The 15675-nt window shown below is 40.1% G+C and overlaps 1 protein-coding gene across 7 annotated transcripts in view; it reads left to right on the top strand.

Moving 5' to 3' along the window:
* Positions 1 to 15262, top strand: part of INPP4B (inositol polyphosphate-4-phosphatase type II B) — an 822310-nt gene extending 807048 nt beyond the window's left edge. For 5 of the 7 annotated variants that reach the window (XM_059378688.1, XM_059378714.1, XM_059378679.1 and 2 more), the window contains one exon: positions 11883 to 13289. In XM_059378688.1, coding sequence (XP_059234671.1) covers positions 11883 to 12057 — 175 coding nt within the window. In that variant the 3' untranslated portion in view covers positions 12058 to 13289. Of the gene's footprint in view, positions 1 to 11882; positions 13290 to 13330 lie in introns of those variants that run through there. The other 2 variants (XM_059378706.1, XM_059378698.1) reach the window with 2 other exon arrangements.
* The last annotated feature ends 413 nt before the right edge of the window (positions 15263 to 15675 follow it).

Here is a 15675-nt window from a genome sequence, read left to right as displayed (position 1 = left end):
AGAGCATGAGGTGGGGGTAGTGGGGGAAGAAGAAAGAGACTCTTGTGCAGACTCCACGCTGAGCGTGGAAAATGACACTGGGTTTATCTCAACCACCCTGAGATCATGAACTGAGGGGCAATTGAGAGATGCTCAACTGACTGAGCCACCAAACACCTTTGGCTGAACATCTTTTAAGATCATTTATCAGCCCTGGATAAATGGTGAAGTTCTAAGAAGCCAGTTAGAAGACCTTCCCAATGACTAGAATCAGGAGTCATATCCTGGGCACAAAATCTAGATAACTAAAGGTCATTAACAGGATTAGATATTAAAAGGGGAGGAGAATAATGCATTCTAGCATAGTCAGTTTGATCCTCATTTGTATGGATAAAAGGCTTCAGATTGGTAGTGTTTATATTTGTACAATCATAGGGAGGTTTCCTTCCACATAACCTTGTGAAGAAAGAGTCAGTTGAGCAGAAATACATGCTGTTTTGAAATCTATATGGGAATGTAAAGTGTGAACCCTTAGGACCAAATGACAATGAGCTTCAAAAGTATATGCAAAGATGCTACTCCAAACACATGATCAGTAGCATAGATGTATGTTCTAATTTATTGGGACACTGATCGTTAGAGGACTAGAAATTTCATCTTGGCTTTATTTGCTTGTTAAACCAATAAGAATATATTGCAAAAAATTCTGGTTGTGTCACAAAATAGAGATGAAGCTTCTAATTTGGTTACTTCCCCCCATTCCCCTCCTCTAGCACCTGGACACATTTATCAAGTCCATGTTCAGATGAATCAGGGAATGCTTTGAAGCTAGTGGACCCCAGCTTAGTAAGGACTTAGTTTTAGGACTTTTTGATAAATAGTGAAAACTCACTGTTCTGTGGCTAGTCCTCAGCCCATAAGTATCTTTTTTTTTTTTTTTCTGAAAAAGATAGCCAACTAGCCCATATTCTTGAATCTCCCTATTTCCTTTTTCCTTTGTTCCTCCAAGCATACCTATCTCCCAAATCCTAGCAGTTTCATTAATGCTATTGACCCTTTGAGACTCTGTACTCACTTCCTTCTTTCCACTCTCAAGGCTCTGGACCTAGTTAAAATAGAATAAAACGCTGCCTTCCATGCTTCACTACTCATTCATTCATTATTTGTAAACTAATTTCTGCTCTGAAAATTCTACTGAAAGTCAAAGACTACAAGCCAGGTAATTACTGAATCTGGTGACCTTTATGTACTTTGCAACCTCCTTGCTCCTGCTGCAGATTAGACTCATTGATCACACTTTTTTTTTTTTCCTTTGATTCTGTGGCTGTTTTCTGTGTTACTGTCTCTTCTGCCTCCTTTCTCATGGGCTTTTCAAATGCAGTCATTCCGCAGAGTTTGTCCTCAATTCTCGTCTCTACTCATCACATACTCTCCACGTGGGTGGCTTTATCAAATTAGCCCATGTTTTTCAGGAAAGTTCCAAACTTAGGGTATAGAACTACATAATCTAGATACAGTCTAGAGCTGTCTTTCATGACACATATTTAAATGAAGTCTTGTGTCAAATATAGCATATTTAAATAGAATGCATTTTCCCCTAAAACCTTATTTTATTAACTCTTCCTCTCCTTGATCTTTCCCTATCTAAACTCTTAACATATACCCTATTTTTTTTTATGATTTGCTTTAGAATCTGCAACTCTTTACCCTTCCTCTTCACTCCCAAGCCCAAGCCCTCATCATTTCTCCCCTTGGCTATTCAAATAGCCTCCTAATTGGGTTCCTCCTTATCTCCAGTTTATCAGATCCCTGCTGCAGTCCTGGCTCAAACCCTCCTTCTACTGCTGCCCTCTGCTGCCCTAGGACACATAGCTAACCTCACCACCCTGCTGCTCAGGAACCCACCCCCCCCCTTCTAGAGAATAAGGTCTAAGTTTTTGCTGTCAATCACAAACATTTGTGAAATAACCCCATCTTTGTTCAAAACACTGTAGCTGAATTTCTTACAGCAAAGTAGGTGTTTATTTGAACAAATGCCTAAAATAAGTAAGTAACAAAAAAGAAATTTTCTTTTTAATTCAGTTTCCCTGCCTTTATTGATTTCCTTGCTGCCCCATTATTAAAACCAAAGCAGACTATGGGTCATTCCCAAATGCATCTGACATTCTCATTTTCACACCTTTTCTTGTAATTTACATTCACCCAATCGCACCTAATTTCTAGCCCTTGAAATTCTATTCACCCTAACTGTCCATCACAAAAGTCTATTTTTCTAAGACATTGTCCCTGACTTTTGGATCTCTGTAGCAGGGATTAATTATAATATATGTAAACTATTTTTAGTTATACCTTGAGGTTATTCTTCCTTGGTGTATTTCATATTTTATATTCTGCCTTTTTCAAAGTTATGTAAGTCATATTGGTTTTAACCATGTACTTGTTGTATCCAGAAACTAAATTCTAAGATTCTCAAATGTATCTTACTCTCTTTTCCTAGGATTTTCATAAGCCTTCCCTTTTAAGAGTTAATAACATAAACTGTAGCTTCATACTGTTATACCGTCTGCAGGGGATGGTGAGAGTAAAGGGAAAACTGGGAAACAAAAATGGGAAAAACTGGAAGGTGGGAAAAGAGAGAGAACCCGCCCTTCTAGAGAAGATGAGGAACACTTGAACAGGGCTGGGACAAAAACTGAATGGATTCTTTTGGAGGGTCCTGTTCAAAGAGTGGGCCAAAGTGAAGGTCTGGGAATGCATAACACTAGGATGTTGAGTTGGTTCGTACTCCACTTTGTCCCTTTCAGATGGAACCAGGGAGCCCCAAAGCAGGACAGCTTCTCTGAGAAAGGTTGACAGCATTCATTCAGCGGGCCGTGATACCGCGGCACAGACGGTGCTGGGAGGGGATGAAAACCAGGACAACCCAGAGCAGACGATGGAGCGGAAGGATGTAGCTGAACTTCCTCCTTGAGATTCAGGAGCTCCCGTCTCAGGGCTGAGCAGCTAAAAATAGTTCCACCTCCCTGTAGATGGCTAAGTAAGCACCACTGCTATTTTGATGAGCTGTGGGCAGCTAGGATGCAGCTGGATTTTCATTCTCTAACGTTCTCCAGGAAATGTTTTTAGAAAGCAACTAGAGTGGTGTCTGGGTGGCTCAGTGGGTCGAGCTTCTGCCTTCGGCTCAGGTCATGGTCTCAGGGTCCTGAGATCGAGCCCCTGTCGGGCTCTCTGCGCAGCGGGGAGCCTGCTCCCCCACCCCCCACTCTCTGCCTGCCGCTCTGCCTACCTGTGATCTCTCTCTCTGTCAGATATATAAGTAAAATCTTAAAATAAATAAATAAATAAATAAATAAATAAATAAATAAATAAATAAATAAAAAGAAGAAGAAGAAGAAGAAGAGTGCATTGGTTTTGCTTACTGTATGGGTAAATGGATACACCAGGATTTAGTGAAACTTAATAGCGAAGTCAGAGTAGTGAAGGCAGGAAAACTGCTTCTGTTGATACAAGAGCAAGGCTACGGGCCACAGTGGATCCATCAGGCTGTGCAGTGAAGATGGTGTGAACTGGTCTGACTGGTTGATGGATGAAGGTGGAGTGTTTTACAGAAAGCTGAAGAATCTGGGAAATCTGAGATGCTTACCATGAATGTCTGAGAGTAGGTGAGGGTCCTTTCCTGTGCTGAGAAGGAAGAGAAGGGGCTGATTTGGTATGGTGGTAGAAGAGGTAGACAGAAGATTTGGCCTTGAAATCGTGAGAGGCAAAACTTTTCCTCTACCCTCTTAGAGTGTCTGGCTGGGCCTGAGAATTAAATTGCCCTAAGACAAACAGAAAAGCATAGAGATTTCACATGTATGTGGAAAGCTTTACCAAAAAATGAACCCAATGAAGTGTCAAAACCTAGATATTTTTATACTAGACTGAAGGAAGAGAGGAAATTGTGGGAAAGTAACTAAAATATGGGGTAAGTTAAAGGAAGGGAAGAATGATTTCCCTTAGGTCTGTTGCATAGAATTCTCTGTAGAGAAACGTGAGCATTGACTCCCCATCTCCTGCAATAAGAATGTTTGCTTCTCCTCATAAGTGAAGGGCCACTTCCCCATGGGAGTTTTATTCCTTTATTCCTGTTCTGGAGAAGAAAAGAGGAGGTTAGGGCATCCCTCTTGCACATGCTCTTTTTTAAGTGCCTTTAGCTCAAGGTGCCTTTTCCAATGTGGCATATTTGGGAGCGGCAGATTCTGCCCCCCTTTAAAATCTTAGAATGTCTGTTGGCATCCAAGTGAAGATGTGCTATTTGTGTCTGTAATCCAGAGAAGAGGTCTAAACTACAGAGATTTCATATTTGTCAGCACAAAATTATGGGATAGTCCAGAGACTAGCTGAAATCCCTGAGGGAATGTATCTACAGTATAGGAAAGTAAAGCTTACTGTCCTAAATCCTGGGGCACCTCAACATTGGCTAGAAGGGGAGGAGAAAGAGCTGGAACTAAGTTGCAGCACGTCTTGTCAAGGAATTCACTGCCTGCACAAGGGCTGAAATTTAGCATGAGGGGCAAGGCAGAATTTTGAGTTTAATGATTTTTACTCTTGCAAATGTGTAAGTGCCTTTGCATCATATCATAATGATCTGATTGGGTAGATGTTAACATTCCCTTTTAGTTAGTTATTTATTTTTAAAGATTATATTTATTTATTTGACAGACAGAGACATAGCGAGAGAGGGAACACAATCTGGGGGGTGGGGGTGGGGTGGGACAGGGAGAAGCAGGCTTCCTGCTGAGCAGGGAGCCCCATGTGGGACTGGATCCCAGGACTCTGGGATCATGACCTGGGCCGAAGGCAGACGCTTAACGACTGAGCCACCCCGGTGCCCCTAACATTCTCTTTTAAAGAAATAGAAGTTTAACCAGTTAGGTGAGGAGAGAGCTGAACTGATTTTCTTTAGTTTTATGTAAGTCCTGATGTTTATTTGTTGCTACCGCTAGCTACTACATTTTCCAGGCTACTTTCAGAATAACATCAGCTATAATTTTTCGGTATATATGGACTTTGATTTTTATTTGAGAGCTTAAGGGCCACCCCTGGAGTCAGGCCGCCTGCTCTACCAGGCCCCCAGCTCCACAAGGGAAGCTAGATGGCAGTCGATTTACCTCGTGATTCCTGGTCTGGTGCTTATTTTGAGCATGTTAATTTTCTCTTAACTTGGGGATAAAAATTATCCCGAACTCCAGGAGTGTGGTGAACTAGAGCAGTGAGACAGTGGTTGTTTATATTTCTAAGTACCAAAGGAGCAAGTACGCTCACAGAATGTTTTTTAGGGACTGGTTTCCTTTCTTCTGACTATTATTCTGAAGCAATTAAAGCTAAGTCATCTTGTTGGCATTCCTGTACAAAGAAAAACTAGTTAAGTTGCATGGGAAATAGAAAATGAGTTATGGGTCTATATCTACATCTGTGTACTTATTTCTTTGTAGAATTTCCTTATTTATCTTCCCACTAAGGTACATAAGATGAAATGTGTTTTTGTTTTGTTTCTTTTAAAGAAATTTCTTTAAACAAATGTCATTCTTCATTTCGGTTCCTCTCCAGCCCGACTGATGGAAAGTCAGTCTCTGTTATTTTGAGACTTCCTCTTGCCGCAGGTCTTACCTTGCACGGAAACTTCTAGAACTTGTCTGTATCCATCATTAGCCACTGATGTGCCCATTTTCCTATTCATTGCGGTAACGTCATGCCTCTTATTTCATTGCACCCAAGCCAAACTCAAGATCAGGGAATCTTTGACAAGACCAGTGACAGGTCTGAGGGCCAGCTTGCCTGGATGCATCCCGCTTCTCTCCCCCTCTGTTGTCCTTTGTCCCCAGGCACCCATGCAGAAGGCTTCACTGCCCCCACACCAAACTTTGTCCTTTTGTCTTCTTCCCAGTTAGTGCTCTCTGTCTTTATGTGTCTCTCTACCCCTTCCCTTTCCTTCTCCCTCTCCCTCTCTTTTCTCTCCCCACCCTCAAAGATCCTTTTCCCCCCATTGGCCACCTCACGTTTTCTCTGTCATGAGATTAAGGAAGGGCGGGTCTACTTAGTCGGGCAGCTCTCACTTCCAGCACTGCTAAAATCCCTGGGACACATGCTTTAGTTTACAGCCTAAAATGTAAGAGAACACAAAATAATACCTCAAAAATGATTTTACTACTGTCTTACATATATGTAAATACAGCGATCACATTGCATATTAGTCTTGTCTTATCCAAATAAAATTAACCTTAAACACCTCCTTATAGGCTTTTTTCTTTAGTCCTTTAATCATTTATGATATTTCTTTCTGGATCTCATCCAAAAACTCTTCTTTCTAAAATTCTAAGATCAAAACTGGAATCGGTTCTCTGATAATCATCTGATGGAAGCAATTATACTTTCTACTCATTATGTCCCCCTCCTTTCTTTCTTAATGAACCTCTGAGTGGCTCAGTCAGTTGGATGCTCAGTCAAAGCATCCAACTTTTGATTTCAGCTCACATCTTGATCTCAGGGTCAAGTGTTCGAGCGCCCCCCCCCAAATTAATATAAAGCATATTTAGACTTGATACCAAACCACTTTCCTATCTTTTCTTGAGTTGTTTTTCTGGACATATGTACTTTCTGTCTCTTCAAAGCAATGTTAAGATACTCTCTGAAACTGTCACTGTGGAGCCTCGCTTCTTCTCTGATAAGAGGCTATTCCTATTTTCCAGACACTTTATAAAACTAAAAGAACGGAGTGGAAGAAGAGTACAAAAAGTGATACCAGGGAGAAATTAAATCAAAATAGTCCAATAAGTCACATTTTTTTTTTTTAATTCTGAAAATAGGTAAGAATGAGTTAAGAACACCTTTAGAGACCGAACACAGCGTCAGTGCTTGGCGTTCTTTGGTTTTTGCTCCCTGCCTCAACTAGTTCTTATTGAACTGTCACCTATTATGTTAGTAGAAAAAAACATGCATCTCTAGAGTGCTGCCGTTATGTTTGAATAGAATCAAAGAATCACAGGAAGGTAGAGATGAAAGTAATTTTAGAAGTCACTTACTGTAATGTAATAACTAGCAAGAAATCACACCTGCCAGCTTCAGAGGGAGCAAGAAACCTTGTCCTTGAAGGAACCCAGTCATAAAGTGAGAGGAATATGATTTTTCCACTAGACAGACAGGGATAAAAATCTCCCATCTGCCTTTTGAACAAGTTTTGTGGCCCTTGTGGGCCCTTGGAGATAATAACACCGACCAGATTGGCTGTTTGTAAGAAATAAACCAGGTAATGTCTAGGAAGCCGCCTTTGCAGGGTAGGACAGGATGCAAGGGAGATCTTTTTCTTTACTTCCAACAAACTCTCTTTGCTTCCCAAGGTAGCCCAGACTTTACACTATAAAAACTGAGTCTCTGAAATCAACCTCTTGATTTTTTTCTCTTCTCTAAGCCAATGGAGCGCTTCTGATTCTCAACGTTTTCCATCTTCGTCTTCTCTGATAAGCCCGGCTCCTCAGCGCACCATCACGTCCTGGTTATTAGGCTCTGGTATCCTCTCATTCATAGCAACTCCCCCTCCTCAAAACATGTCCTGTTCGGAAAGGCATGCAGTGTCCTATGCGGAGGACTCCTGCTTCCTTTGGGGTTCTGTTTTGCTTAATACTGCTCTTTCTTTTATACCAAACTTGTCCAAGCAGACCAGAAACACTCTATGACCCGGACATTCAAAGGAGTGACAAGGTCTTACATCTTCTGAGTAATTTCTTCAATTAGGGGCTTTTCTTATAATATATTTTGAATTAGATTCTGAAAACCAGTTAGAATGAAGAAACCATCTTAAACGTGGCCAGTGATCCAGTGGCCACAAAGGCTAATCTTCCTTCTAGACCACCGGAAATTATCCCACCTCTGACATTGTTTTATCAAAATTTTCCCTGTATTTAAATAGTTGTACAGTTTCTTAAAAGTCCTGGAAATATATTTCTGCTACTCTAGTTATAAATTAAATGTTTGGAAAGCTTTGGTAATTTGACATTTAGAAGTATTTTGAGTTTTAAATTTCAGGACCTTGATCTAAATTGACACAAGAAACCTTTCCCCCCTTATTTTATCAGACTACCATATAAGCAAGCTGCGAAGCAGGCTAACTACATTCTCAGGGTCCTTTCCCTGCAATTATTATTGTAAAGCATTGGCAAGGCCTTCAGATCTAGTTTCTCATCTGTTAAGTGTGCAGTTCAACTTGAAGATTTTCTGAAGTCACTTTTACCCCTGAGAATCTATGATTCTATGATTTCTGTACCTGTCTCAAAAAGTCCTACATTATATTCATTTTTACACAGATCAACAGGCTTAAAATCTGACACAACCCAGCAATCCAGGGCCTGAAACATGGTGCTCTATTAAGATTGATTTATCAGATGATTGTGGAGTGAAGTAAAGCTCTATAAAATATTGGCTTTAAAATCTTAGCTCATAATTTCAAGATGGTGTGCCCACAGCCCCCAACTTGGATGTAATTAAATGTGAAGTGATCTCATTTTAGCACAGGAGGAAATCAGCTTTCTGGTCAGAGGAAATGTTTTTTCAATTTAGTATTAATTGGGAATTTTCCTTTGGGGGAGCTGGAAGAGCTCTAACAGTTAAAGGAATAAAGTACCAAATAGCACAACTCTTCATAAATGATTACCCAGCAGGGGAAGACAGGAAGACTCTTGCTTTTGTTTTTAGCGATCTGGGTGGTTTGAGAGGGTACCTGCCTTGGGGGACAACATGTGATCCACCATACACCCTAGCCACCCACAGAAAAGAGGGAGAAAAACACGAATATCATCAAGTCGTGCACATTGGGTTTTATTTAAGGAAATGTTTCCTCAGGTAACAGTGATGTATTTAAACGTGAGACATTTCTTTTTACTTGTTTTTAAGTGATGGCTTTGTCAGGTCTGTAAAGAAGAAAAAAATCATTTTCTATCCTGCAGATTCAGTAACTGCCCTTAAATGACTGATCATGTCACATTTTCAGTGGCGGCAACATCGTAATTTTTTCCATGGCGATCTACCAATGATGGTTAAAACAAGCGACCCTAGTTGGTCAGGACACCTTGTAAGGCAGCCATTAATTAGTTGTTTTTCATAATCTGCTGGTGAGGAAATTCCTAATACCATTACTCAATCAATACATCCACATCCTTTGCAGTTTACCCTTGCAGAGTGCTTAAAAACTCATTTGTAGTTATGAGGAAATGACCATCTGTGCTATTCTTAGTAGAAAGAAGGAGACAGCCCCACTAGCACCCGTGACCACATTGCGACATCGTCCGGGGCCTCAAGCCTTACGTTCCGTGGCAGCCGCCCCCACCACATAGCTTTCAATTCTAGCTGAATAATGGAATTATTATGTGTGAGGCCTTTTTTCATATATTATTCTAATCTCCAGAGAAGGGAGTCAGTAAACAATAAAGTAATTCAATTATAAAACTATCTTTTCAAAAACAAAACAAAAAACCACAACCTTTTAATTTAGTAATTTTCACTTCTAAGGCATATTTAGCAAACAGACTAGAAAACGTGAAATGTGCTCTGGCGGGGGTTTTTTTGTTTTGTTTTATTTTTGTTTTTGTTTATTTTTTTTAAAGATTTTATTTATTTATTTGACAGAGGGAGAGAGATCACAAGTAGGCAGAGAGGCAGACAGAGAGAGGGGAAGGGAAGCAGGCTCCCCGCTGAGCAGAGAGGCCGAGGCGGGGCTAGATCCCAGGACTCTGGGATCATGACCTGAGCTGAAGGCAGAGGCTTAACCCACTGAGCCACCCAGGCGCCCCTTGTTTTAGTTTTTAAATCTAGTACAAATTATTCCCCTGTATTTGGATTAAGGACTTCACAAAATCCTTTCAACTTACTTTTTGGCCAGTAGTGTACTCCTTAGCCAGAGCCTATCTACAGGCAGTTCCAGAGGGAGAGAATGTTTCTATATTATTATATTGATCGATCGTGGTTACTATTTAACCTAAATTTGTAATCAGAATATAACATTTATAATATGATTGATAGGTAGATGACAGAGAGGTAGGGTTGATCCAGGAGACTATACATGTCTCCTAATAGGGAACACTGGAGAGGCAACAATTTCAACAAAGTTAAGATTTGCTACAGATAACTTTCACCTTAAAACTGGACGGGAGGGAATGGTAGTGATATCAGAGAAATAATATTAGTCAAGGAAGCTTTTCCTAATCACAAAAATACTACAAAAAACCTACTGCCTAGGAGCACCTGGGTGGCTCAGTCCTTAAGCATCTGCCTTCAGCTCAGTTCATGATATCAGCGTCCTGGAATCGAGCCCCGCATGGGGCTCCCTGCTCAGCCGGAAGCCTGCTTCTTCCTGTCACTCTCCCTGCTTGTGCTCCCTCTCTCCCTGGGTCTTTCTCTGTCAAATAAATAAATAAAATCTTTAAAAAATAAATAAAAATTAAATTAAATATAATAAAACCTATAGCCTATTTCCTACCTAACGTGCCGTAGAATGCTTAACAGGCAACCAGGTCACTCATACGGTTGACAGTGGGAATTATGCAAGTCCAGAATAACTCTCCTCTTGCTCAATAAACCATGTGTCTTATTCAGAGATGCTGCTATTTAACATTGTCACTGGCTCCAGAGTCCTTAGATCTTCCCAAAGAACAAGGAAACACCAGGCACAGCACAACATGACTGAACGAATGCTTTAAACTAAGTCAGACAGATGCTCATAGTAATTCTCGCCACTGCTGCTGGTGTGGCCAGTGACGCGGTGAAATGCCTCATCACGAGTGCCTGTGTCGGAGGTTTTCAGGGGCCGCACCTGGTTGAAGGGGGTCTGGAAGCTCGGGGGCTGGTGCACATGGCATTCTTCCTGAGACTGAGTAACAACCAGTTTTCTGCCTCAGAACCTGGAGGAGCTCATCAAGATCAAACCACGCCTTGACACCTGAGATTGAAATTGACACCTGTGACTAAAATTCTGAAAATTCTGACAACTGATGAAATAGAACCTAGAATTTTTCTTTTCGACTCACATGAGCATGGCAGATTTCAGACATGCCACGATGGCTGCCACTTTTTTAAGCCCAATTATCAACGACCGTTTTTCACTTGCACAGAAAATCTGTTCTTTTCCAAAGAGTCGCTCTGCAGATACGGATCTCTTTTCAGATCAGGGGTCCCTTGGAGATAGATTCAGCCTCATCTAAGTAAGATGGGCAGCAGAACACATAGTTCATGAGCCGAACTAACAGGAGGGTGCTGAGTCGGGTTTTGTTCAATGAATCATATGGCTGGCAAGGATGGCATGTCGGGTGTTTCATTCATTTTAAAAACCAAACCATTTCCATAGATCATTTTTATAACTGTAAATGCATTATGTAGTATAGTGTCAATAGATGGCGTGTTTCAAGGTGCCAGGAATGTCCGTTTGCTTCACTCCATACTGTGTTTCTCATTTTGTTTTCCGAAGATGTATTTATCAGATTATTTTTTATGGGTTGAGCCATATTTTAGTTTTATTCATGTAGTCCTATTGATTGGTGCTGTTATGCTTATGTGATTGACTCTTCCCGGTACAGACACATTCAGCCCGCGTAAATATCAGCTTAATGTCTCTCTGTTCCTTCTTGCCCAAAAAGCAAAAGGAATCTCTTTTTTTTTTTTTTTTTTAATGCAGTTGTCAATGTAGTATGGGGAAAAAAAAAAAAGATGCACAGGATGCTTTTGGGGCTGTTTAGCATAAAAACTCCATCTGAAACAGCTGTGTTATGTAACATGATGTGTTGTATTTCAGGATATTTAAGGTTGAGTTTCTTTCCTGTGTGAATGCTATACTATTTTCTTTTCTCCCCTGACTCCCCCTCCCCACCCCTGTTTAACAGCAGACAAACCCAGGGAGCACTGAGTGAATCCGATGATCCCGAAACAGGCTGTCTAACTGATAACAAGCCAACTTCTCGACACTTCTATCCCGTCGCCTTGCTGCTTGTCAGCTCACACCTGCTCGTTGTGTGGCTTATTCTAAGTCTTGCGTTACTATTAGCCAAATACCAATAAGTTTTATGTTGTATCCCTTTCTTTTCTACAAATGACAATGGACTTTAAATTACGGGGGGTGATGCTGTAATATTTCTACATTTTCAAATTCACAGAATTTAAAAAAAAAAAAAAAACAGACCAAATGTTTGAATTGTAAGTGTTTTGTTTGTTTTTCCTAAAAATCTACAAAAAGAAGTACTATGCATTAAGGGAATTATTTTGCTCTTTTGTTCATGGAAAAGTGTTTCCCACTGTGAACTAGCTCAAAAGAATTTTAAAATTACCGTCTTTGGAATAAGACAAAGAACAGAATCCTGAAAGCTTGAAGTTCTGCACCTCCCGTTTCTCTTCCCATTCAGTTTATCAAAAACAATTAAGAATGAATTGGCACAAGGCGCTGAAACCATGAGACAAGTCTTAGAGACGTGGGAGGTTCCAGACTTGATTTCCACTGTGCTAATATCATTGTTGCTGTCCGCTGATAGAACCTTCTGTTTGATTCCTTAACCTTTGAGTTATGTTAGTTCTTGGCTTCAATTGACCCTTCACTGTCACGCAATTTTATGGAGAGAGTGGCTCTTTATGTTTTTGTAATTAAATTAACCTGTTTGTAATTATTGTTTGGGTTGATTTGGCTCTTGGAGTACTTTTCTATTCTTTCTAACCAGGTCTTGTTCGTGTCCCACACGCCATTTTCAGCACCTGTGACTTTTGTACTGTCTGTGCACAAGCCCCCTTCCTTTATAAAGCGGAGACTTGGACCAGGCTGTTGGGAAAGCCATTCTTCTCTTCGTTGCACAGCTAAAATAATGAAGTAAAATAGAGATGAAGTTTTCCTTTAAAAATCTATAGGGCCAGACTTAATCAATTAAATGCCTTATTCTTAGAACCTGCATCCTTAGGGCTACATGTAGATTTTAATGTGTTTTAAAGAGACTGAGAAGTTAATTTGTGGAAAAGTTATTTAAAAAAAAAGGCAGATATATTTATGAGACGAAAGTGAAGCCGTATTGTGGAGCAAATTATATTTAAAGAGTTTATTAAACCTTAAATATCGGTTAAGAGCAAAGAGACTTGAATCATCTCTTTCCGAGGGCAATAACGGTATTGGGCCTGGCCTAGGATTTAACTTTGTAAGATGTATCATCATTTGTGGAAAAAAAAAAAAAAATTGTAGAGTTGACTCTTTGTTATTTTTACTTGGACTGTTGCTGCAACTCTGCATTGAACAAATAAAGCATATTTCTTTATTCTGTGTTTCATGAAGTTGTACTTTTCCCCCTTTCACCAGAGAAGGATGCCGCATAGAGAATGTACTGAAGAATGTCAAATGCAGGAAGTATGCTTTCAACATGCTACAGCTGATGGCTTTCCCCAAGTACTACCGACCTCCAGAGGGGACTTATGGAAAAGCTGACACCTAACTTTACCAACAGGCAAATAAACAGGAACACAAACACGCTTCAGTCGGATAATCTCCACCCTTTTACCTTTTTTACTGTCACGAATTTGTGGAGGGGAAGTGATCAGGGATGGTGGCCCAGATCTAGGCATTCTTTGAATTAGGTGTTAGCATATTACTCTGAAAGAAATCCATTTACAAAATCTCCAGTAACGTTGTGATTCTAGTTCTCGGTCTCAGTGTATCGCCCCTCGCTGGCTGAGATCAGCTCAGGACGGGGACATTTCATTCATGGAGTCCCTGAGCCAGAGGCATTCTGAGGAAATGTAGGCTGCCACAGAGGTAGGACAGGTGACTCCAAGAGGGACTCTCGACCTCCCAAGCGAAGACAGGAGAGGGGCAAAGGGGAGGGAGACTCAGACATGTTATTCCACAGCTGTTCTTACGTGTCAACTTAGAGCCCATTTTTGGGACTTGGAAAATATTTTTCCAGTGAATTAAAATTCGGTAACGTCAACGCATGAACTTGACGGCAGAAGCGGGTTGCAGGTGTGCTTGTAAAGACTTGGGGCCTCGGGGCAAGATGAGACCAGTCCTCCCGCACAGGTAGATGACAGTGTTAGCAACACGGTGAGAGACTTTTCCACAACATGCTGTCTTTTCAAAACTCTGACGAGAGTCATGTGACCCCATTACAGAAGTGGTGATAGAAAAAGTTGAATACTTTAGTAGAAAAAACACCATGGGGAACAGCTACTGCAAGGAAATGAAAGATGATCAGCCTGCTGATGTCAAATGTGAAAATCCCCATCAGCCCGAACTTTATGTAGCCAAGTTCATAAGAGTCAATAAACTATCTTTGTGATGTTTCCCAATAGTCCTCTTGTTACAGAATATAGATGGTAGAAGTGTGCATGTCTGGCATAGATGACTATATGTGAATAAACATTTTAAGACCTATGCAGCCATAACTAATGATAAACTCAAACAATTATTTCTGGTAACCTGAATTTGGAATTTATTCTCCGGAAAATTGCACCATAGGTTTTCCAAAATTCCAAATTAGAAATTGCTTTGGAGATCATCTTGTATAAGGCCAATGTAATTGGGTAAATTAAAGCACCAGGAAGAGATGCACCCCAGTAATCCAGCTAGATAATTTTAGAACCATGATTACAATTCATTCTTACCTTCCTGGCCTGTGGATTGTCTGTTCTCCAAACTGCCATGCTAAAAATATACATGAAAATTGTGGGAGAATGCTAGTTAGCTAAATAAAATTTGGCATTTATTGCCAGAATTGAGCCTTGGAGTATAATGGTCTGAATAAATGAACCTGTTTTCTCCAGATGTTAAGAGTTTATTCTTTTTCCTCACTCATTGGAAGAATATGTTATCCAGAGCATAAATCTCCCCTTGGAAATGCTGGAGGGCTGTTACGTAGACATCTCCTGGCTGTGCCCACATTCAGTGGATGATATTATGGGTTTTTTTCATAGCTAGTGTGACAGCTTCTTGGCTAAGATGTCTGTTGAACTAAGGACTCCAAACAGATCTCTAGGTTTGTGTTGGGTTTTTCAGATTACTACAAATTTTTGATAACTGTTTGGCACCTTTCATACTAGAATTTTCAATCCATTATTTTAGCTAGTGACTTGTGGGCGTTGTATTTGAGGTCATCTACAAACAGTTTCCAGGTTTTTAAATAAAAAGGTGCTGTATACTATGGATCTATTTACAGACCAAGTTTCCTTGTGTTCTCTCTTATGCTTCATTCTCCATTTCAGTGATTAAATATAATTTTTGAATTGGTCAATTTTATTTGAAAATGATAGGATTTGGGGTTATTTCCATGATCCCGTTCGATTTAAATAAAGAGGTTGGGATGACAGAGGTTTCCTTGAGTAACAGTGAAGCCACACTCAGTATATCAAAGAGTGGTCTGTGTTCCAAAAGACCTTAAATGAAAATGTATCATCTTGTAAATACTCTTATAAAGTCATTTTTCTTTGTATTTTTAAAAATGAGAACTCTTGACAAAGATACAGAAAAAAATATTTATTAAATAGAAAATCAATAAGTACGGTCTTCTATTTGGGGAAGATATCCCAAAGATATATTTTCTTTCTTTTTTAGTAAGTTCTGATAGAGAAGTCTCAAAAGCTGGAGATTACTGCCATACAAATGCATAGAAGTTTTCTTTAATTATTAGCAGAGTCATCTGCCTTTCCCTT

This window comes from Mustela nigripes, chromosome 1, assembly GCF_022355385.1.
Source record: "Mustela nigripes isolate SB6536 chromosome 1, MUSNIG.SB6536, whole genome shotgun sequence".
In the NCBI taxonomy this organism is placed as follows: domain Eukaryota; kingdom Metazoa; phylum Chordata; class Mammalia; order Carnivora; family Mustelidae; genus Mustela; species Mustela nigripes.
Note: the sequence above shows the minus strand (reverse complement) of the source record. Positions and strands in the feature narration are given on the sequence as shown.